Source organism: Helianthus annuus, chromosome 1 (genome assembly GCF_002127325.2).
Source record: "Helianthus annuus cultivar XRQ/B chromosome 1, HanXRQr2.0-SUNRISE, whole genome shotgun sequence".
Lineage (NCBI taxonomy): Eukaryota > Viridiplantae > Streptophyta > Magnoliopsida > Asterales > Asteraceae > Helianthus > Helianthus annuus.
In genome coordinates this window covers 139757265-139782302 of record NC_035433.2, presented here as the reverse complement: position 1 = coordinate 139782302, position 25038 = coordinate 139757265, and the positions used below count along the sequence as shown (strand labels likewise).

At 33.9% G+C, this 25038-nt stretch overlaps 2 protein-coding genes and 1 long non-coding RNA gene across 3 annotated transcripts; 1 reads left to right on the top strand and 2 right to left on the bottom strand.

Moving 5' to 3' along the window:
• Window positions 1–7287: 7287 nt before the first annotated feature.
• Window positions 7288–10724, bottom strand: LOC110880610. The gene is made up of 2 exons (XR_002559389.2): window positions 7588–10724; window positions 7288–7509 (listed from the first exon to the last, which is right to left on the bottom strand). It is a non-coding gene; the product is annotated as an uncharacterized LOC110880610 (long non-coding RNA).
• Window positions 10725–12272: 1548 nt separating this feature from the next.
• Window positions 12273–13506, top strand: LOC110880613 (protein SODIUM POTASSIUM ROOT DEFECTIVE 1). The gene is made up of 2 exons (XM_022129109.2): window positions 12273–13021; window positions 13180–13506. Exons 1-2 carry the CDS (start codon window positions 12364–12366, stop codon window positions 13338–13340), a joined length of 819 nt encoding a protein of 272 aa, XP_021984801.1. The 5' UTR covers window positions 12273–12363; the 3' UTR covers window positions 13341–13506.
• Window positions 13507–14147: 641 nt separating this feature from the next.
• On the bottom strand, window positions 14148–19116 carry LOC110880623. The gene is made up of 5 exons (XM_022129113.2): window positions 18984–19116; window positions 18135–18208; window positions 16979–18004; window positions 15943–16015; window positions 14148–14889 (listed from the first exon to the last, which is right to left on the bottom strand). The coding sequence occupies exons 1-5, from the start codon at window positions 19030–19032 to the stop codon at window positions 14303–14305; spliced, it is 1809 nt and encodes a 602-aa protein (XP_021984805.1). The 5' UTR covers window positions 19033–19116; the 3' UTR covers window positions 14148–14302.
• Window positions 19117–25038: the final 5922 nt, after the last annotated feature.

Below are 25038 nucleotides of genomic sequence, written 5' to 3'. Positions count from 1 at the left end.
TTTGTAAATGAAAAAAATTGCTATGAATCCTATTATTTATATATCATCTTTGTATACACATAATTATAGATCATAAACCTCAATGTTAACAATCTCAAAGCCAAAATTACCAACATATAATATGTTTTCTTAGAATTTTAGGCCCTAGGAAAATGGAGGCCTAAAGCTCATGCTTTATTTCACTCCTCCTTGAGCCGACCCTAGGCAAAAATATACTCAGAAGTAAAATCCTGAAAAGGGAAGGGCCACTTATGAATAATTCACCCATATTTAGGTTTAAGAATATAATCTATACATATAATAAAAGAAACCAATTAGAAGACACATGTCATTCATTGGAGTCATCTATTTTTTAGTTTTCTCATCTCTATCTCCAACTTATTTATAATTAATATTAATTAAAAGATAATTATAAAATAAAATTACATAACCCTACAAAAACTAACTTGAGGCACCACTAACTTAACAAAGGTCGTGTCCGCACAAACATGCCGTTTAAATCACATTTGGAGTTAATAAATTATTATTTATATATAAAAAAGCAACTCCACCATCCATTGCAAATAACCAACTCCGTGAATTAACCGACACCCTCAACTTAAAGTGAATACGCCTTAACGGAATTGACACAACGATTCAACTGTCGTCGTCACTGACCGAAACGACGCGCCTCCTCCCACCGCCGTTCCTCCAATCGTTTGCCACCTTTCCACTACCCTATATAACCAACCATCACCACCACCACAAAACCACATGTCATGTCCCAACAATTTGATTGAACTCCCCCCATTGTCTCTGCAAATCGTCATCTCCACGCGGCGAGGTATCTGTAATTGTTTTCTTCCCGTCGATTTAACGACGCCTGACTTCTTCGATACTATCAAGGCAACGCTGAGTGGGTGAACAGAGAGATGTGTAAGACAACGACGACGACACCATATTCGCCGGTGACCGGGATGGGATCTAGAAACAGAGAGTGTGTGAGATAGAGAGAAAATAACATTTTCTGTGTTTTCATCTTTGATTCGCCGAGGCTTTCGTCTGATCAGAACTCTTCATCGCTCGCCTCAGTGGTTTGAACATTTCGCCGGATTGCCCAAAACCGTCGACTTCTTCCACCGAGGAGAACCATCGGATATCACCCATATCCGAAACACCGACCTGACTTATATGGATGGCTGCCACTCGGATTCTGGTTGGCCTCTCTCTCTTTCTCTTGCATATCAACTTCTCTCACTGTATTTACGATTTCTATCTCCCTAAAATGCAAATGTGTGTGTATAAAGTGAGATAAAAGATAATGGTTTTATGATTGTGTCTGATGGTTTCACAAAACCATACCTGCATGGTGTTTGATGGTTTTACAAAACCATCCTTGGATTTTGAAAATAAAAATATTAAAACTACATTTTGTAAATTTTAACAGTTAAGAAATGACACTGAGATTAATAAATTTGAACGGTAAGGATGAAGTAAGATGCATTTCGTTGTTTATAATTGGGTTTGAATTCTGTTTTTAAAACAGAATAATATAAATGTTATATGTAGTAGTATAGAAAGTAATTGAAAATTATGCATAAGTTAAAAATACATGTCAAAATGTTAAACTCATTATGTCTTAATTTTTTTAATAACCAAATATTAAAATATTTGTCGCAGGTAAATTTTTTTTCTTTACCTACAAGAACTATATTATTATGTTAAATATTGGACATTAAGATTTGAAAGTAATAATTTAAAAAAAAAATCAATAAAATATTGTATTTTATGAAACATATTTATAATCTATGTTTAGGAAATGTTCTGCATTGTTAGTTTAATTTTATAATTATATTTGAATTTTGCTAATAAAATTGTTATTTCATTAAAAGAAATTATGTAACTTAATTTTAATTAAATATTTTTAATAGCTTTTAAAATGTTTTTAACAAATCATAAAGAAGAGTTTAATAAAGAATGGCTTTTTTGTTAATTTAATTAAGAAGAGTTTAATCTGGTTTGCTTTGTGAAAACAAGATCATAGTTAGCTTAGGCAAAAAACTTAATTAAAAGTGATTTAGTGTGATGTTGTAGGCTGGAGGTTGGTCAAAACCAAAAGAATGTTTTATAAAAACTTAAGAACTTCGCATCTCATATGCTCATACAAGAGTCATTTATAATCAACAACCCGCCGCAACGCGCGGGTTAGCGTCAACTTGTTTAATATAATTTCAAACAATTCGTATAGGAGATAATATAGTCTTTTGAATTATTTATTAGATAGATTTCAAAATTATTTATCTTGAAATTAACAAAAGAGTTAAATGTCATTTTAGGCCCTGTAGTTTGGGTTATTTTGTCAGTTTAGTATAAAGGTTTTATAATACACAGAGTTTATAAAGATATAACTTTTTATTGATTGGTATATAAAATTACATGTGCTCAACCCATACAATACATGAGGTTCTTAAAAATGTAACATTTTTCATTATTTAATATATAAAATTAAATTTACTCAACCCATACAATACACGAGGTTCTTAAAGATATAACTTTTTTATTATTTAATATATAAAATTACATTTATTCAACCCATGTAATAAACGAGATTTTTAAATATATATTGTTTTATTATTTGGTATATAAAATTACATTTATTCAACCCGTGTAATAAACGGGGTTTTTAAATATATATTTTTTATTATTTGGTATATAAAATTACATTTATTCAACCCGTGTATTACACGGGGTTCTAACCATAGTATAATTAAGTATAGTATAGTATAGTATAGTATAGTATAGTATAGTATAGTATAGTATAGTATAGTATAGTATAGTATAGTATAGTATAGTATAGTATAGTATAGTATAGTATAGTATAGTATAGTATAGTATAGTATAGTATAGTATAGTATAGTATAGTATAATATAGATGCTAAAGTAGTGAGTCAGATAGCAATATGATTTTGAAAGAAACATGTTTTTTTATGTTCTTTGTTTTTGGAACACTGGTTCAACATATTAACACTTAACTGGTTGGCCTAAAAAATTACGGTTTAAAAGTATTAATCAGACCAGTTATATAGGTAATTTCTAGCTCTATTTGGTCTTGAAAGAGGAAACCCAACCAAAATCCAAAATCTTAAATCCACCTAGTAATATATGTTAAACCATGTCCACAACTGAATATCTATTAAAATTTTAACTTAATTTGTACATAAATATAGAGTTAGGTTCTGACAAAGACGGGTCTTTAACATATAAATTGGGCTTAACGTGAAAAGTGAAGGAGAGATTTTTTTTTTTTTTGATTTTTTTCTCATTTTATCAAACACGTATTTTAGTCACAGAATCTAAAAAAATCCGGTTTTTACACCAGTATAGTAATTAAAATTACTCCGGAGTAGTTACATAATTACTTTACCAGAGTAAATTCACAATTTCTTTTACATTTTGCAATTAAGCATCATACTTCAAGATCAAAAAAGCTTCTTTCATTTCTTATGTTAATGTTAAGGCCGTTATTTGTATTTATCCCTACATCATAAATCTATACTATATAATAAAGGAAACCTGTTTTGGGACACTTGTCATTCTCTCATTTAATTGATTAAAATTATTAATAATACTAATAATAATGATAATAATAATAATAATAATAATAATAATAATAATAATAATATTTAATCTAAATTAATACAAATTTTTATTATTAATAATATTTTATCAAATCTAAAATCTAATCTAATACAAATTTTTATTATCAATAATATTTAATCAAATCTAATAAGAATTCATACGAATTCCAAAGTTGATGTTAACTTTCAAATAAGTAAAAAAAATCCACCTAACATCACAAATGTTTCTGTTAAATTCGATTAATTAATTTTTTCAACAATCACTATTATCTTTATCATTCAGTGCGGTTAACTGATTTATCATCATACAACCTCCCACCTATTCAATCATATGATTTTTCAATCTTATATTAACTAAATAAATAAAGATTAATATTCAATCTTATCCTACTTTAAATATAAAAAAATCCGTTAGTTCATATTAATATTCAATCTTATCCTACTTTAAATATAAAAAAATCCGTTAGTTTTTTTAAATATATTTATTATTATTTGGTATATAAAATCATATTTATTCAACCCATGTGATACACGGAGGTTTTTAAAAATATAATTTTTTTTATTATTTGGTAAACAATATTACATTTATTCAACCCGTGTAATACAATGGTTTTAAAGATATAATTTTTTTTATTATTTGGTATATAATATTACATTTATTCAACCCGTACAATACATATGGTTCTTATAGATATAACTTATTTTATTATTTAATATATAAAATTACATTTTTCAACCCGTGCAATAAAGGAGGCTTTTAAAAAGATAATGTTTTATTTTTTGGCATATAAAATTCATTTATTCAACTCGTGTAATACACGTGGTTATAACCTAGTATAAAAATAACTATAACCTTCTTTTTCGTTTGTTCACACTTTCAACTTTTTTTTCTTCTAATTTTCTCTCATTTTCTTCAATCATCGGATATCATGAATCCAAAATCAATCACAAACTTGCTAAACCAATGTACTCTCGGTTATTATGAAACACCAATGGACCTAAACACGTTATTGGGCTTCGTAGATTCACAATTCCAAGCCCAAGATATTTGGGCTATTCTTAGTACAAAAAGTGACAATGTGGATAAATCTTCAAATCACAAGTGAAGTCCACTTAAAAGAAAAGACGTTCAAAGTTGTTGCGTTCGTATGCGCTACAGCTAAAAGACAACCTTGGGAAGTAGAGTACGACGTATTCTCACCAAGGGTGCTTACATGTCTCTAACACTGGGTTGCTGAGTCTCATTTAACAGGGGGAGAAGAAGGAAAATAAATTAAGAGAGAAAAGGAAGGAAAGAGTGATTTTTTTTTGTGAACATAGTTTTTTTATATTTTCATCTCTTTTCTTTCCCCTACCCCTATTAAAGGAGACTCGGGAACAAAGTGTAAAGAATGCATAGTGGGACACTCTCAAAACATTAAGAATTCTAGAAGAGAGTCTTGGCGAGAGACAATTCAAATACCTTTAGAACAATACCAACTTGAGGTCACAATGGAAGGTAATTTTAAGAAGGCAAATTAGAAATAAATAATTCCACCTAACTCAATTTGCCCGATAATAATCCCAAGTCAGTTATTGTCCGATAATAATCCGAAATGGTCTTTTTTTTTGTAAAATAGTCCGTCGTTAAAATAGCTTAACGGAGTTAAGTTTTTTTCCGAATTACAAACCGATGTTTTAGGGCTTTTGATCAGAACGAGGATACGAGTCGATTGATGTAAAACTTACCTCGAAATACTGCCCAACCCACGAAAATGGTGCTTCAATTCGGGTGTTTAAACTTCCAATTAACAAAAATCAAGCCATTTCGAGCACAATTTCGAGGTAAGTTTTACATCAATCGACTCGTATCCTCGTTCTGATTAAAAGCCCTAAAACATTGGTTTGTAATTCGGAAAAAACCAACTTAACTTCGTTAAGCTATTTTAACGGCGGACTATTTTACAAAAAAAATTTGACCAGTTCCGATTATTATCGGCCAATGGCTGATTTGGGATTATTATGGGCCAAATTGAGTTAGATGGGATTATTTATTTCCAATTCGCCTTTTAAGAATGAAAGGTAATTACAAGTGGTGTTACCTTGGTTTGAATTCGCCAATGGAAGGTAATTTTAAGAATGAAATATCTTCTCAATGATAAACATGAGCATACAAGTATACAACTCATAACACTACTAATGCATGTATATATTTCAAAGGTAATTGGGGCTTGAATATATATGTTAATTGGGGCTTTTGGATTAGGAGGGGCCGAACCAAATAAAGATAATATTTTTCAAAGGTAATGGGCTAAACATACACTTCTAAGCCTAAAATAGGGGGGACTGGGCCCGTTCCGACCCTTAGTAAGTTCCTCCCACTTATACATGAGGCGAAAACTTAAATAATTCATTAGTTGTAAATGACATTTTTACAGTTATATTTTTAAGACAATAACTTAAAAACCTCGAGTTCATTAGTTGTAATTGAAGCTTTAACAATTGTGAAAAGTGAAAAGGAACTCATTTCACACATTTTACACACGACATTGCTATTTTAAGGTAACTGTGACTACTAGTTTCTTAAATGTTTGTGAATGACTGATTGGTGCATTTTATATACATGAATTTGTGCATTATTTTATTAGCAAATTGAAGACGTAACAAAAAGCTATGTTCAATAATAAAAAAAGTGTCGATTTCAATTTAAAAAAATTATGTGGACCAAAGAATTAAAGAAACGGGCTACTGTTATTTGGTTTAAAAAAAAGGAAGTGATTAGATTTAGCTGGACTTCACAAATCAATTTAGTTGTGGGCTGAATAAAAGGCGAACTTATGGGCTGATCATATATTAAGTGGGCTGGCTTAATGGATCACGTGGGCGAACTTATGGGCTGATCGTATATTAAGTGGGCTGGCTGATCATATATTAACCGGGACTATGGTTTAGGTTAGGTCAATTTAACCATTGGTATACTTATATCACACATCGAGTTAACAAGTTGTAATCTCACTTAGTCGAATGATAATTATAAGCGTTTGAATTTGTGTTAATTATAGGCATTTGATTTGTACGTGTTTGGTGATTGATTTATGTGTGGATTCAACAGACATACAGTTTATAGTACACCACCCGAATATGTACACCCTAAAATAGCTTAGTTAAGGATTGAATAGTTGGTGTGTAAGTACTTGGATCATGCTCTAGGTTAGTGGTAGGATTAATATAAACTATGTATATATAGGCGATTAAACATTGTTCTCATTAATCAAGTATTGTAACTAAATATCCAAATCTGAAACGGAAATGATTGCATGTTTCTCGTCTTTATAATCAATTTCAACTCTCTCGAATTTCGGTGTGTTTAGTTCATCTTTAGTTTAGTTCAAAACTTCAATAAAAACTTTTGTATTTACCTTCTCTTAATTTATTTTTATAATTAAACAATATGTATATACTACCCTAGCTATCTAGGTTATTTGTCTTAAGGGGACATCCTAGTAGTTAAGGTGAAAATGTAAACATTTGATAAATGTTTAATCTTTTGGTAGATTATTTACGTGCACCCAACAAAATTCACGCTTGAGTTTTAGGGTGTGACAAGAACAATTGTAAGATACCCCTTTTTCTCTTTACCCAAAAAAGATACCCCTTTTCCTATTATATTTAACAAGCTATGTTTTTTAAGTTATATTTAACTAGGATTTAACACCCGCTGCGATGCGGCGGGGATTCATTCATATGTATCATACTCGATAAACCAAGTGTTTGTTACATCAACATTCCATAGTCGCATCGCCTAGCCTATATGTCAAGGATGTACAAAACGAAGTTATACAAAATGAATCCCACTATAATCTAACTGAATTATTGCGGCTGCTTCTTCGGGTTTGTGTTCAAGAAGTAATCCCTACAAAAGGACGTACACGATTATTTAACTATTTAACTAAACATGTATGAAATTTTACATGATCCAAATAATTAATACCTTTTGAACATGAAAAAGCGCTACCATTTCCCAGTATTCCAGTTGTGGTATCGATTATCACTTGTCCAGTCTTTGTACACACAAACCTGAACTAAAAAGCATAAAAGTATATATAGTGCAACGAATAGCTTTGTAGTAGTCATACTGATCAGTATATCCAATCATAAAAAAGTTTGTTTTTCATAGTGATGCACATTTGGACTCCAAATCAACCAAAAAACGCCTCATCTTTGCCTCTACATCTGAATAGACTGGACTGTGATATTACCATCTAGCATTTGAGGCAGATTCTATCATTCATGCTGCTGAAATGCGAGTTGCGGCGGTATCTACACACCACATATAACACTCATGTATATAAGACCATCAGTCTGTATGTTTCCGCCAATGTTTCCCTTGTTAATAGTAAATTGATTATTTGATTCTAATCAAAATCAAAAGTATCAAATAGAGCTTTGTCAATAAAAAGGAAAAACAAACAAAAATTAGAAACTAAAATGGAACCACAAAAAAGGTTTTTTTACTCATATTCGTAGCAAACATAAAAGATAATGAATTAGTTATGGTAGATAAACCCATAAATGTAGATGAACTCACCTTGGGGAAGGGCCCCAATTTCTTTTTTCGCTTTGGTCTGACAAAATGGCTGAGCCAGCCCTGGTTATATGTTACACGTATGTAATCAGTTCACACAGACTCAACCCATGTCTACTTGGTGATACAATAATCTACTAATCTAAGATTGTTGTTGCGGTCGTTGACCGGCGATAATAGGTGCGACGATGACAAACGACACTTATAACTATAAATTTTCCTTTGCCTCATTTAATCTCGGGAGTACTCGGGAGGTACTCGGGAGTATTCGGGAGTACTCGGGGAGTAATTGGCCTGGGAGAAGAGTACTCGTGCCTCGGCAACCTACCTTGTAGCGAGTACTCGGGGAGTACTCGGAGCCTAGTCGGGACTTTTACAACCATGATTAAAAGCAAAAATATATGAATTCCAATAAAATTAAAGCTAATTGCATAAAAGATGAAACACATCGACAAAACAAAAGGTTTCAAAACAAATCCCTAACATCTACTGTAATCACGAAAACACAAACACTTATTGAACAGATATTATCAACCAGGGGAAAGAAAATTTGAAATGTTATATACCTGCAATGTGTTTAAAGAACACCGCCACTTCTCAACAAAAGAAACACCATCGATTTGATCATTTGCTTTTCAAAAGAACACAAATGGTCCATGTGGTTTGCACTTTGTAACGCATATAGTCTCTAGCCAACATGTCAAAGGTTTCAGCAGGTCCAAATTAGGAACTAATTGCGTTATAAAATGCAAACCACGGGGACCATTCATGTGACTTTTGGCTGAGTTGAGTACTAAATACGTTATAAAGTGCAAACCACTATGACCGTCCGTGTACTTTTAAAAAGTTAGGGATCAAATCCAAAATTTTCATACACGATAAGGACTATCTATAACCATCAAAAAGAATTTATACTTATAAATATCAAATTTAGAATCCACATATTACAACATTTGATATTACACCCAATATTTACAACTGTATGTTTGAAATGCATTCCAAGACTGAGCTTGTAGAAAACTGAAAAAAAAGGACCGAACCGAAACCATATTAACTTGGCATAACGGAACAATACATATAATCGACAGTTGAGTTTTGTATTTTCTGAAAACAGATTTTGTGATTCGGTTACAGTTTTGTATATTCTGGAAAGTGAACCAAACTGACTGTCTTCCGTTATGATTTTAACACTTTATGTTAAATTGTGAATCCTTTTGTATACGTTGAAGAAGTTTATTATATAGCAATGTAGTTTATACACATTTTCTAAGAAGCTTGAGCTAAAGTTGCAGCAAAAAAAAGGATGACATAAAGCCATAAAATGAACATACTCCATATTCCAACATCTCATTTGTCATCTTTTCAATTACATCTTTCTGAATAGACTAATATCTATAGGATTTTAGGTTGATATTTATGTCTTCATTTTTAAGAATGATCCTATGATCATAATTCTTTGATGGTGGTAAGCCTTTAGGCTCATCAAACACATCTTAATATTGTTAAAGTAAGGCCGCTACTTAAGGGTCCACTAACTCTTTGGTGTCACACTGTCACTTGTACTTTGGATGTTTTATCCCTCCATCGTTAATTGTAAACTAAACATCTGTGAACGAATCCACTGATTTGGAAAACTTAACAATTGATCCATTTTTTCTATTGAACATAAACTGACCCCATTAGCAATAAACCCCTTTTAACAACTACTTAACCCATCAACTTGAATTTCAATAGTCAGTTGCTTAAAATTCTATATGATATCCCCTAAGGGTGATAACCACTAAATTCCTAGTACCATATCATGCATAGTTTTCTAGAGATGTTAACAACACATCAGCATCAAACCACATACCATGCATCATCCATTTAAACCCTTTACACATCTTAGCACAATTGATAGGATTACCATTTGCTATTGTCACTGGAGAAGGAGGAGGAAGCAGCGGCAGTGGAAGAAGGAGACGACCTCGCTGATTCAATTCCAAACCGCCCATCGCCGGAGTGAAGTCGGTGGTGTGGTGGAGAGGGAGGAGGAAGCAGTGGCAGTGCAAGGACAAGCGGTCCCTGGTTCAGGTCCAAACCGCCATCGCCGGAGTGAAAGAACTGCCGGAGTGCTCACCAACGTGTTCTGTCGCTCCTTATTTATTGTCTATGTCAAAGCACCAGCGGTGGTTTTTTGTGGGTATTGTCGGATATCCCCGTTAACCGGCCGACCACCATCGAGAAGCCACAACCGGCGACCAATTGAGAGATCGGGACTCTAGAACTCGCCGTCGTCATCACAGACTCTGGTTCAGTCGGAGGCAGTTGGTGACGTCGTAACAACAGTTCCCGCTTCCTCAACGGCGGTTGGCGCCGGTTCCTCAATCACAGTCGCTCAGTTCTCTCTACCTCTCTACTTTGTCTCTCTTACTCCTCTCTCTATCTGCTGTGTGTTGATGTGGAGGCAACAACAACTATGAAGACAAGTGATTTCTGGTCTATGGTTAAAGTAGATAAAAGAACATGTTAGGAAAACGGGGATGTGTTGGCTAACAGAGAAAAGAGGCGAAGATGGAGAGTTTTTTTTTTTTTTTTTGAAAAACTCCCCAAGCACCATGTACAACAACTATATGCATAAAGAAGTTGCTTCTTTATATAGGTTTTAATAGTTTAATATTATCTTATAATAATTTCCTTTTTTCGTCAACCCATTTTTGACCTGACCCATATCCCCTAATCCTACCGAAAAATTCTTGTCTCCAGTCGCTCGCTGCTCCATGGGGCAAGGCAGGAGAGAGGAGAAAGAAAACCACCACATAAGGGAGTCGATAGGGAACAAAACTGGTAGTCAACCAAAATTTTGGTCGAAAGAAATGAAGATGGTAAGAATGGTAAGAGTCTCACAACATATAGAAAATCAAAACCCTAAACTATTGTGTATTATTAATCAACTATTTATAAGAGTCCTACTAAAGAATATCAAAACCTAAAACTATTGTGTATTATTAATCAACTATTTATAAGAGTCATACTAAAGATAATTATAAAGTAAACCTAAGCAAATCATATATTTTAGTTATGATAACGATATAACAAAAAAACCTTAACACTAAGAAAGAAAAACAAATAATCATATTTAGTGTTACGTGTATGTCTTTTCCATCAAACTTATGAAAAAGATTTAATTCCTTTGGAATAAAAGAACACGATTCCATCAACACCTCATAAAATTATATTCCTCTCTTTTTAGACCTTTTCAACTTTGATGTGTATTAATTTAAATCCAACAAAATATATATAAAAAAAACATTAAAAAGTTATATAACACTCGATAAGATCAAACCCAATGCCCTTTATGCTCTACCATATCACATCATTTTAGATTCTTTGATTCTTGTAGGTTAGAAACGAAAAAAAATCATAGTTGTTAGGACTACTTATGTTTACAATCAAACCATATATAGAACAAACTTAGACCTAACCATCTTTGTGTCACCATGTAACAAACCTTGTTAGTTGTTGTAACCAACTTGGACCACTAGACCTAACCCGGCTGCTTTGGTCACTCGTTTTTTTTTTTTTTTTTTTTTTTTGTGAGATTGCACAAAAAATGACCCAATTAGGCGATTAGGCTTCCGAATTCATTTGAAGTTATGTAACATCAACACTAAAATATACAAGAATATGTGCTACGAGGCATGTTCAAATATTACATTAAGGGGCTGTTTGTTTCAGCTCTTAATGGTTCAGATCTTTTACTTTTACTGGTTCTAACACTTAATGGTTCAGACTGTTTGTTTCGTGAGCAGATGTTTGAATGGTTCAACCATTTGTCTCTAAATGGTTAAGCATTATACTGGCTCTTAATGGTTTAACACTTAATGGTTTATATCTCTTACTGAGTTACTGGTTCAACACTTACCCATTCAGAAGTTGTCAATCAGCTCCTAAATAATTTTAAGTAGACAATTGTGAGAAAGATTTTGCTTTACTAATATGATATGTATAAGGTACTTATGTAACCACCTAGCTCTTTCTCATGTCAAACACTATGTACAAATAAGTTCATTTACTTAATATTTGTTCTCTAATAAACATGTTGTTAATATTGTACCTTTCGCTAGTTTCATATAATTTATGTGGTGGCTAAACCACTTCCCTTTATGAGTTCTCAAAGTTGTGAATATATTCTATGCTTTCATGGAGCTGCCATCCACTGCCCAAGTTGTGATGGATTCTATACTTCTTGAAGAACCTTCCTCCTCCACCGCGCCTAGCGATGGCGGTGGTGGGAGCCGAGCAATCGATCGTCACAATCCCATCATCCGAGATGAAAAAAGACTCGGTCAAGGCCGTATTTTTCCTTCTAGTGTTACCATCGCCCCCCACCTCTGTAACGAGAAGCCAGAGGTGGAGGGCGGTGATCAGAAGCGAAAAAGTGTTGCATTTGCTAATGATGGTGAAACTCTTAAGGCGAGTGATTTCATTAGCCCAGCAAGTTCTTCAAGGTGCTTGTTGAATGACATAACTATGTCCCATGTTCCGTCGCCATCACTGCCGCCACCACCATCACCGCCACGCGAACATCTTAATGCTCATAATGGAAAGGCTGATTTACTGTCCTCTCCTCCGCCTACACCACAACCGCCACCATCATCTACGCCAATACCATGTGATGGTCTCAAACAACCGCAGTCGCCACCACACGAACATCATGACTCGCTATCATCCGCCACCACTAAACCTCCTTCACCGCCCCATCCACCACCTTCTTCCAACCAGGTGGTTGTCCTGGAGGTGGCACTGCACTGCAGAGGCTGTGAAAGGAAAATGAAAAAACATATTTCCAAAATTGAAGGTATTATTGTTATATTTTTTGTATCATAAGTCATAACCAATATAGAATATATATATATTGTTTTGCCCCTATCTAAGACCCTGCTATGAGTGGAATTTTACTGGGTACGTCTGTTTGTATTTTTCTTTAGTGTTAAATATAATCTTGTATAACTTCAGGTGTAACATCGTTCAAGATAGAATTTGCGGCCAAGAAGGTGACAGTGGTCGGAGATGTGACGCCACTAGCTGTTCTAACCAGCGTGTTAAAGGTCAAAAACGCGAAGCTGTTGGCTCCGGCAACAATATCATCAGCTCAGAGCGGTTCAAACGGTTCTTAACAGAGTTCCTCTGTCAAAATGGACCGAAGCTAGACCGGTCCTTGGTCTCAGGTTGACTCATGTTTTTAGTTTAATACTTTATGTTATTATACTACTTTTGGAACAAAAATTTACATTTACATGGTTATTTATTTTGGAACATAATCTTCATATTAACAGATGATAATTATGGATAATAAATTTCCTGAATCTAGTATTATCATTTCTATTTCATGACAGTGTATTACTAATACAAATATAGGGTAACAGACTAACAGTGCTAATATAACGTAAGCGCATGCGCGTGTAAAATATAACAAACCGGCCAGGTTAAGGGGGTGGGTCAGTCGCAACAACCGGTTTGACTGTTTAACGGTACAGTTTTGGCAGTTTGACGGTTTGAGCAATTTTTTTTATATCAAATTCATTAGTTTGTATAAAATTTTATAAAATGATCAGTTCATAAATAATAATATGTATATGTAACCAGTGGCGAAACTTGAAAATTTCCACGGGGGGGTCGGAAGTCACCGGACCTAAAAGTATATACCTAAAAAAATTATTTTTTATAAAACCGGGGGATCGAAAATGTATATACCTAAAAAATTCTATACGAAACGTACATACATAACACTACTGAGCGAAAGTTCGGGGAGTCGGGCGCCCCCCCCCCCCCCCCGGGCCCCCTCATAGCTGCGCCACTGTATGTAACTGCATAATCTAAACCAGGCAAACCGTTTAAAACTCAAACCAGCTTACTTGCTTCGGTTTGAACAGTTCGGTCGGTTTTAACGATTTATGAACATCCCTACCACACACAAGCAGAATATTGGTTCAAAATGCACAAACATGACAAATTCTTTCAAGATAGGTTAATCCATAAAATCCAAAAAAAAAAAAAAAAAAAAAAAAAAGAACCAAATCACCATTACATGTTCATGAGGATGTCAAACTATTACCTTTACTAGTTACAGTTTATATGGTTAGAAATCTATAACCTCCAGTAATAAATCATTCAGGACTAATTCCGCAACAAACTTACCTAAAACGTCGATTTCATTCGTCGGTTGCACCCACTCCAAGTCCTTATCATAATAAACCTCACAAAAATCCTCATCTTCATCCTTTTCTATCTCGTCAACCACATTGCGAACCTGATCCACGAGGCTTAGTTTCGGTAACCTGAGTTGACTTTCTCTTTTCACAGGATTGACCCACGGGTATGCTACCGATGACTTTGAGGTTCTAGTAAACATTTGTTCGATATAGTCATAAAATAAGCGTTTTTCGTTCCTTAACAATGATGTTCCGTTGAAGTAAAACTTTTCAAGACAGTTAAATAACCGTGGATCTATAGGATGAAGTGCGGTCTCACTTTTCCATGACGGGTCAGTAGAATAGTTTTCTAACGTTTGTAGGATACGTGCCATGTATGCAGATTCCGGGCTGACGGGTTCTGGTATCCTAACGGATGTTAGTTGACCAATGTGTTTGACTTTTGGTATTAGTCTGAGTTTGTTAGAAGTTGACTTGGACCCGGCTGTCAAAAGATGAATATTTTTCTTTAACTCTGAAAATGGTAACGAAAAGAAGTCAGTAATAACGGATTAGACAGTGTTAAAATACGGCGTATAAAGATGATCAAGGGGACATTTTCAACTCGTTTATACGAAAACATGTCATTTAAGCTATGTTTTATCTCCAAGGGGTAAATAACGCGTATTTCAAGATATGATTAGTAGCATTTTCGACACGTAAAAGATTATATAGGCATGCATGTACGCAGTGGCGGAACCAGAACGATTTAGTTAGCGGGTCATCATAAGCTTAAATTCTATACTGGTTCAAATTAGGGGGTCCATCTCTAAGTTTGTTCTTCAAAAACTCTAAAATTATAAATAAAAAATCAAAAAGTTCCGATGACCGGAGGGTCAACGGACCCTCCTGACCCCCCTCTGGTTCCGCCCCTGCATGTATGCAGGCTCATATATTATGACGCGTATATCATTAAGGATAATTTTCCAAAAAAAGTAAAAAAAAAATTGACAGACCGCATTCCGTCGGAAATCACCCAGGAATTCAAATTGTTATCTCCGAATTAGGGATTAATCTCCATAGAGTTGGCAACTTCAACCCGCGTACCCACAAATGGGTCGATTTGGGTAATGTTTAGTTTATCTCTAGCGTGTCAATTAGGTAAAATAATTAAACAAACATCACTTAATGGAAAAACGATCAAATGAGCCGAAGTCATGCAGAGTGTATTTTTAACGCATAAAACCTCCTAAATTATTAATATAAAAATTTGTATTATTGCAATGGTATTAGCTTAGTAAATTATACTCGTAAAAAAAGTTTAAATTATCCGTTTTGACCGATTACCTAAGCTGACGAAACTTGTAGTCACTATATAAACATGATATCGAAGAAACATGCATTGCTTCGTATGGAAATTCCTATATACGTGAATAAAATGTACATCGAATATAGTTCATATTATATCAGGATTATGAGAATATTATGTAGCGGAAGCTTTCTAAACACCAAATGTAGTAATGACGGGAGATGGCAAAAAAATTTAATAGGTTAAGAGCGAAAGAGTAGACGTAATTAAAAATAATACCTTGAAGACGAGAGTTAATACTCTCAAAGCCATCCGAAGCGAACGCTACATCTTCTGATTCAGGTCCAGACAACTAAATTGAAACCATAACGAAAAATTATTTAATTTCTTGAAATAGAAAGAAGGTTGTTAATATGAGTTTATTAATAGGCATCCACCAATCAAGTAAAATAGAGATGTTATCAAGATCATAAGTAAACTGCAGTTTCGATATACAAACAAATTGAAACTTTAAGTATATGTTACTATAAAATGAAGAATATAAAAGATCTGAAAGGTTTTGAGAGTGTTAAAAAAACTTATGGTTTGTCGAGACGCATTTGCAAATTTTATAAATATAGTAATGAGGTTTCTTGAGCACCCTAGCAAGTTTTCGGGCCTATAAAGCTACAAGGCGGACTCCCTATGTTTTTTAAGCGTTAACTCAGGGAATTAAACTCACATGAAGATTACTAAACCGAATAAATACATGCACGATCTCAATCTTGAAGTATTTGAAGCCATGAACCTAATCATAATGAGCTCATAGCATAAGTGTATGTTCTTGAATGTAACCAGTGGCGAAGCTTGCCCTCGAAAATAGGGGGTAGGGGGGGGGGGGGCGAAAACGTATATACCCAAAAAATTCTATAGAACCAGGGGGGCGAAAACGTATATACCCAAAAATTTATATACGAAAACTACATATATAACACTACTGAGCGAAAAATTCGGGGGGGGGGGGGGGGGGGGAGGATGGGCCTCCCGCCCCACTTATCCTGCGCCCCTGAATGTAACTATAACTACTAGAAGCTTAAAAAGGAATATAACAATTATAAGTTTAAGTTGTGACCACTCATCACATATTCACACACACACACACACTATATATATGTGTGTGTGTTTGTGTGTACTAGTTAACCATGTCTATAATTATAGCTCAAGTGCAAGTAGTACTAACATGAAACACAAAATAAATGATTTCACAATCACATATTATAGCATGTGTATTTTTAATAAATCTTAATGGATAATTCAGTTAAAAATGTAACAAAACCTGCGCATCGTCGTCAATATCAGAAACCGATGGCCGATATTTAGCACGATCCTCATTCTTAAAGCAAGTCCCAGACGATTTTCGCGGTGACTGAACCCTTTTATTGGACCTTACACTTTTTAAAGGTATGTTCTCATCATAATTAAATACATCCTTTTGCATTTTTCTTCTACCTTTATTAGACGGCTCACTATATACCTTCTCGTCAGCATCCGCATCATCATCATGACACGCATTTCTTTTATTACTCGGATCATTCAAAGATGGTTGAAGAGGTGCTGACTTTGATGTAGTTATGAAACGCTTATCTCCTTGACCGTCCCGACTAGAATTACCCAAAATAGCACCCAGCCCTGTCGGCGACGCGAATACGTCACTGACCGCAACCAAACCCGTGACGTTGTTCACTTCTGCGGGTCTGTTTTCTTTATCAGGAAAAGAAATATGTTCTCCTAACGTACGAACCTTACTTACCGTCCCTGCATCGTCCTTAACGTGAGTTGTGTTCCATTTTTCTAACATTCGATTAGTTGCCTCCCTTATTAGAGAGGATTCGGACATGTGACATAGTGAATGCGTGAGCCGATCATGTTGGTGAATGACGATTCTAAAAGGCACGGTTATCTCGTCCGATTCACTATCGGAACCACTACTTAACATGTGCAAGTTATCATCTCCGGAATCATCATATCCATACATATCAACATGTTCACTTTCAAATACTTCTTTCGCTTGACTACTTATCTCCGGTACAGTCTCTATAGCGCCTCGCCACACGCACTCGGTCCCGTTACAATATAGTTCCAAGTTCTTTCTAGAAGAATGATTAACGGTTTTACCGTTTGTTGTGTTTGGATTACGAACAACTTTTTTAGAAGAAAATCGACCTCTTCCCACGAGCTTGGATAAAATACTTGGCGACCGTTTTTTGGATGAGGTTCCGTTTGATATTCCTTTAGCCAATAAATTCTTCATTCGATTCCCGTTACGTTGTTTAGAAGCGCCTTTTCCAACTTCAAACTTTAACTACAATTAACAAATTTGATCACTTTCGTAACTTGTATACAAATATAGATTAAATGTAATGTAAAAAATATAATTGATGACGATTAAGGTATAAAACTTAGTGAATAATAACGTAACAAACTTGACGTACCGAATTGTGCTTGGTGGTAGCATTAGCAGGGGAACAAGATTGAACTAATCTACATCTCGGCGACTCATCACTTCCTGTAAAAGTTAGATTTGTTTCTTCATATTAACAACTCTTGGTAACGAAATCAAGAAATCGGATAAAGAAACGTGTCATTCATTAACCATGAGTAGAACTACCATAGAACATGAAGTTAAGACAATCAATGAACTAAACACCAACAAATTGCAATAATCTAATTTAAAAAAAAAACATAAGTAAAGTAGAAAACCTAGATTGTTTTCCTAAACATTCATCATGACTCAAGAATTTACAAAAATAAAATAAAAATAAAAATTAAATCCTAGTAATTCAGAATCCAAATCAAACAGAACATGGCAAAAAAAAGGCAAAATGGACAATGGGACATTGACCTCTAGCATCCATATTAGGTATGCCCATAAATACACTTTTTAATAATAACACATATATTAGAAAATTACAATTGAAGATATGGAGCAAGAGCTATCAACAATGATCGAGTCTTGAATATAAACCTTGAAAACCAAATTTAACATAACAATATTAAAAAAAAAAAAAAAAAAACCAATCACAAACAAGCAAAAAATGATCACTTTTCAAATTTCAATTTACAATTTCACAAGTGAAAATGATCCCTCAAACATAACTCGAAATTAACCTCTTAAACCGAAATTTAGTTCCATTTTGTTTTACAAATTTTAATCTACATAATTTTTTAGTCGGCAAAAATTAATTGAAATAAAATCATCATAAATTATAACTTCTTTCAACAAATTATAACAATCAAAAAATATCCATATACATATATATATAGAATCACAATTATAATACCTCCAAAAAGGCAAGAAAACTTCATCTTTCTCTTTTTTATTCGCTCCATATTCAACACAAAATCACACACCTACACCACGTTAAACATGAAACAAACACAAAAACTGATCATCATGACAAATACATACACATAGAGAAATAGATACATATACATACATACATACATATATATATATATATAGAGAGAGAGAGAGAGAGGGAGAGAGGGTGTGTGTGTTCTTACATTAATGATGAATCCGAATAATCGTTTCTGAGAACAAACCGTGTGTTTTTTGAAGTTTCAAATGAGAAAATAATACAGGTGAAAGAGAGAGTGGAAGAGGAGAAAAGAGGAGTGGAAATAGCAAAAAAGGTGGTTTCGCGGGCAAGTGATGGGACCCGTGTCCACTTGTAACAATCTTGTTACGCCACGTAAGCAAGCTTTCACTCGGTAATTAATGAGTAACAATTAATTGTGCTTTAAAGTTTAACCTTGTTGGTTTATTATTTTGGATTTTGGTAGATGAAAATTGAAAACAAATTAATAAAATGTTGAGTTGTTATTGTTGTTTTATAAAGTTATAAAATTGAAATTTAACATTTATTCTGATTAAAGTGTTTAATTTTTTTTTTTTTTTTGTAATTTTATTCAAAATAGATTACGAATTCACATCGTAATTAATCTTTCACCTACCTAGTGATTACAGCTTCTGTATCTTATTATAGTTTTATTACTTGACATAACATATTGGTAGTATTTAATTATATAATAAATAAATAAATAAATAAATAATAGGTTTAGTTATTATCGATATAATATACTTAGGTAATACATTAATTCATTGCTGGTTTGAAATTTTTTAGTATTTATTTTTGACATTAGTTTATACAAAAAAAAATTTATATTTTGTGCTTGTCAAATATTAAAGTGTAAAATATAGATAAGAAAATTTAAGTACATTATGAACCAAAGTCAATTGTATTGAATGCTTTGTATTAATTACTAAGATTTATAACATATTATTTAAATATATGTTAAATAAAACAAGATACTTATTTTTATAATTAAAAAAAATAAGAGTAAATTACAAAAATCGTCATTTATGTATGTCACTTATTGCAAACTGTGTCATTTGTCTTCAATAATTACATAAAACATACTTAATGTTTGCAAACACGTGCGAGTTTTGTCCTTTAGCCCTAACTCAATTAATTTTTTAGTTAAATCTGACCAAATGAACCCACATGAGAGTATTTTTGTGGTTAAATATGACGAAATGGACCACACATGAGAGTAAAATGACCAAAATACCCTCACATGGGGTCTATTTGGTCAGATTTAACCACAAAAATTAACTGAGTTAGGGCTAAAGGACATAACTTGTAAGGGTTTGCAAACATCGAGTACGTTTTCTGTAATTATTAAAGACAAAGGACACAGTTTGCAATAAGTGACATACATAAAGGACGATTTTTGTAATTTACTCAAAAAATAAAGACATGGCATATGCATACGGAGGTTGGTTTCTGTATTAGATGATTTTTACGTAGAAGTATTCTGGTACGCGTACGAGTATTTTAGGGTGATGGTGTTTGTCATCTTTAGACGTATTATTATAATGGTTTGTAGTCATCATTATAATTGCGCTATTCATTCACGTGTCAAACATAGGCAGTTTGAACGCACTGACGTATGTTAGACAAACTACTATAATTGGATGAAATGTGTCGTTTTAACTAAATTAGACGTACCGTTGCAGCTGAATGAGTTAGACTTGTTATTGTAATTAGTTTAGACTCCCTTTTATTATCAACAATGTGTTAATATTTTTCATTGTCGTTTTTATATTAAAATACTTAAACTTGGATTACAGATAATAAAATCTTACATATTGTCTCTTTTTTGAGTTCATGAAAATGAAAAGAATAAAGAAAAAACATACGAATGTATATTTTCTGGATGAAACTTAAAACACATTGTGTTTAAAAACATTTATACCGTTTGAAAGTTGTTGAATATTAATTAATAAACACGTGTACTTATTAAATAATAATCTAGTCGAATCTTATCAAGCAAACCAGATATGATCATGGGCGCAACTTTGTAGGGGTCGGGGGCGCTCGACTCTTCGAATTTTTCGCTCGCTAGTGTCCGATATGTAGTTTTCGTATATAATTTTTTAGGTACATACGTTTTCGACCATTCGGTTTATAATTTTATTAGGTATATACTTCTTCGACCCCCGTTCAAAAATCTCAAATTTCGCCACTAGACATGATATACTTTTTTGACCTCCGGTTTAACTTTGATGAGGTTTATGAGTTTTAAAGACCCTTATATGTGCCGGGTATTGTTTTTGTTTAATTTTATAATCATGATCTTTTCATGTGTTAGTGTAGCACCTTTTCCAAAAATAAATTATCAAAATACAACCTAAAAACTTTTTGTTTCTTTTAGCCAACATTAGTTAGGTGTTATGCTGTCAATGAGCTAGTGGTAAGGGAGAGACCTTGTGTTTCAAGTGACCCAAGTTCAATTCCTGCCCCTAGCATTTAGTTTCTGCGGCACCTGGTGATGATGGGAGACTAGGCGAGTAGGCGACGATCGCTAGTTCGATCCTTGAACTGAGCGGGTTTTACCTCACCGCACTGTCGTGCCTTCGGGCGAGTGTTCACGGGCTTCGGCCCTAGGTGAGGGTTTTCCCCGGTTCGGAAGGCGAGTGTATCCCGATGTGGTGAATTTCGCCAGTAGCCCATTTGGAGGATTCGTTGGCCGTTCAAAAAAAAGTTAGATGTTATGCTAAAAATATTGAAAGAAAATTAGTTATCCGGTATCATGCCTCTAGAACTATATATTTTTTTTTTATTTTTTCATGTTTTCTATAGCATATTTAATATTTAATTATATAATGTTTAGCTTTCATGATTGTATTTAGGGCATGTTTAGCCAAGCTTTTTGAAACAACTTATTGATTTATTTGTTTTTGGAAAAAGTCAGTATGAAGTGACTTATTGACTTATTGGCTTTTTCCCTCACATACACCCCATTGCCAAACATCATTTTGAAGTTTATAACTTTTTAAAAAGTAAATAAGTCAATAAGTTGTTTCAAAAAGTTTAGCCAAACATGCCCTTAATGTATAACGAGATACTTATTAGATTTTACGATATCATTTGAAAAGTTTTGAAACACAATAGTTGTTACAAACAATAAATCACTATGATATTCTCATGTTTTTGACTTGTAAGGACCCCTTGTTATAGATATGATTCTTTTTAGTCTCAAATCGTCACCAATAAAACAATTAGGCTACATAGTGTAGGCTTGCGCCCCTTTCCATATCAGCCACTTAAAGTCCTTAGCGTCCCTAACATTGCCTCAGGGGCGCCAAGCTTAGTAATGTTAACCCCTTAATGGACACAGAGAGAGAGTGGCAGGCCGTATGCAAAGCACCAATCACACAATTCTTTTTTTTTAGATTAGCTAACCCATACCATGCTATTCCCTTGCTTACGTGATGCTGGCTTGACGCAATAACTAGCATGGAGGTTTTAAACTACACCAACCACTCTGCCTTATAAAAAGTAGCATATTTTATATGTATAGCTTAATTACTTGTAAATCTTTTACATAACCTAAGAAAATGCATGTAAATTTTTCAAGTATTACCATCAAGGGCGGACCTATATAGTCCCCAAGGGGGCGGCCGCACCCCATGAATTTTTCATTTCTTTTAGTATGTATGTGATGAAATCCCGAGCGCCCCCCATGAAATTTTGAAACCGCACCCCTTGAAATTTTGAACCCACGCCCCTCAAACTAAGAAAGAGTAACAAACCGGAGTTTTTCACCTATAACATTGCAGCGTTGGAATTTTCATAGCAGGAAGTAGGAATACAAGGTCAAGAGCGTTATTTACAGCTTTGTATATGCTCTGATTCAAACAGTTATAGAGAAATGCATTTTGTGTAAGATGTCTTTGAGTGAGAGAGGTTGTAAGGTATGAATTGAGGCAATGGGTCACCTCATATAGAATAGAACAGAGAAAAAAGAAAATCAAATGAGTCCAGTTAGGAAAGTCCTCCTAATATAAATTTCCAATCAATTAATTAATTTTTAGTTACTAAAAAGTCTTAAATTACGTACCTTTCTATATAAAAGATTTAAATTGCATACCATCCTAAAAAATATTTTATTTACCTCCTTTCCTAAACTTAAATATTTAATTTAGGTACGTTACTGATATATTATATACTTACCTCATTGAAATATTCCAATCATTAAAACCTTTCTAATTGTGAGGTTAAGTCAAGTAAAATCAAAATTAAGACAAAATCTACGTCAATGTTCAATTATACTAATAATTTCTTTTGTTTTTTAGCTATACTCTGAGTATTGATAGAATTTCATGCCCAAACTAAACAAAACTATTAAAACCATTTTATTCATTACTAATTAAACTTAATATAAAGCCCCTTAACCCATTCAACTTGTAAACCCAATAAAACTATTAAGACCAATTTACTCATTAGATTATCGACTTAAACATTAGTTTTGGCTATCGCAACAAGTTTTATCCGACCCGATCTGAATTGAGCCATCTGTCTTTAATACTTAGCGAGAACCGACCTTCAAAAATTCCGCACACCATGAAAAAAGTTTCTGGGTCCGCCACTGATTACCATGTATGCGGTGACAAAAAAAAGGATATGTGCATAGCATATTTTCAAGTGTTTTTGAGGTACATATCATAGCTACTACAAAGCCTATGAAGCTGAACGTTACACGTATAGATATTGCATTTAAAATTGTTCTTAACAATGTATTTATGAACTTGACATGCTATTCAACATTTTCCTCCCAACAATAACCGAAAATTCCTCTCGGCCATCGATATTGGTCAATAGATCACCTGCTATGGAAATGCCATCGTGGAGTTGTCCTTGTTGTTTGGTCTGTCATCAGCAGTTAACTGGAGATCATGGAGCAGTGGTCGGCGCAAGCTGATTGGTGACACGTGTTTTATTATGAATCTCAGCAATCAGATACACGCAATAGACAATCAGTCAACACAGATTGTTCTACAAGTAAAGATCTCCAGTAGGATGATCTGTATAAGACAGAAGGAAACCCTGATCTCACGAATGTATGTGTGAGCGGAGGGAATCAAGACAGAATGATTATAAGATGAGAGCGAGTGAAGTAAAGAGCTCGAATAAATCAGCCACACCAAACACCCTTCTTTATACGGGCCAAGCCCTAAGGGGCCACCGAGAATCAAGGGAGCCCAAAGCAATCAACAGCTAAGCCCAAAGCAATCAACAACAATCAACTGCTAAGCATAACGGATACTAGCCCAATGACAGCAACCTCACAAACAATAAACATGAAAATATATTAGAGAAGGCAAGGCAATGAACATTTAAACTGAATAAATAGTATAAATAGTATTTTATAAATAGTATTTTTAACACCCCCCCGCAGTTTAAATGTGAAAAAGATTAGACAGACCTAAGAACTTACACATGTCTGCATGAGCTTTTGGCAGCAGGCCTTTAGTGAAAATATCTGCCAGTTGATGTTCAGACTTGACACTAGTGGCTTTAATTAAGCCTGAAGCAATTTTTTCTCGCAAAAAAAAGAGGTCAACCTCGAAATGTTTCGTTCTGTCATGAAAGACAGGGTTAGCAGCAATGGATAAAGCTGCTGTGTTGTCACATTTCAGCACAATAGGAATATCCACATCCACTTTTAGTTCCCTTAAGATGTTTATCAACCATAATACTTCACATGTAGCATTGCACATAGATCGATATTCTGCTTCGGCAGAGGATCTTGAGACAACGTTTTGCTTTTTACTTTTCCAGGAGATCAATGAGCTTCCAAGGAATATACAAAAGCCAGTGACAGATCTGCGGCTTTCAACACATTTGGCCCAGTCCGAATCTGCAAAGGCTGTTAAATGAAACGTGCTACTTTTTTTGAAAAAGAATGCCAGTACCTGGTGCACTTTTCAAGCAGCGCAGAACCTTGAAGGCAATTTGGGTATGAGCCTCAGTTGGCTTATGCATAAAC

Excerpts from the sequence above, each read along its gene's own strand:
- LOC110880613 (XM_022129109.2), top strand. The coding sequence starts at position 12,364 with ATGGAGCTGCCATCCACTGCCCAAGTTGTGATGGATTCTATACTTCTT. Across the intron at positions 13,022-13,179 it reads ACATATTTCCAAAATTGAAG|GTGTAACATCGTTCAAGATA; the intron begins GTATTATTGTTA and ends GTATAACTTCAG.
- LOC110880623 (XM_022129113.2), bottom strand. The coding sequence starts at position 19,032 with ATGGAGCGAATAAAAAAGAGAAAGATGAAGTTTTCTTGCCTTTTTGGA. Across the intron at positions 18,209-18,983 it reads GTTTTCTTGCCTTTTTGGAG|GAAGTGATGAGTCGCCGAGA; the intron begins GTATTATAATTG and ends TAACTTTTACAG. Across the intron at positions 18,005-18,134 it reads CTACCACCAAGCACAATTCG|TTAAAGTTTGAAGTTGGAAA; the intron begins GTACGTCAAGTT and ends TGTTAATTGTAG.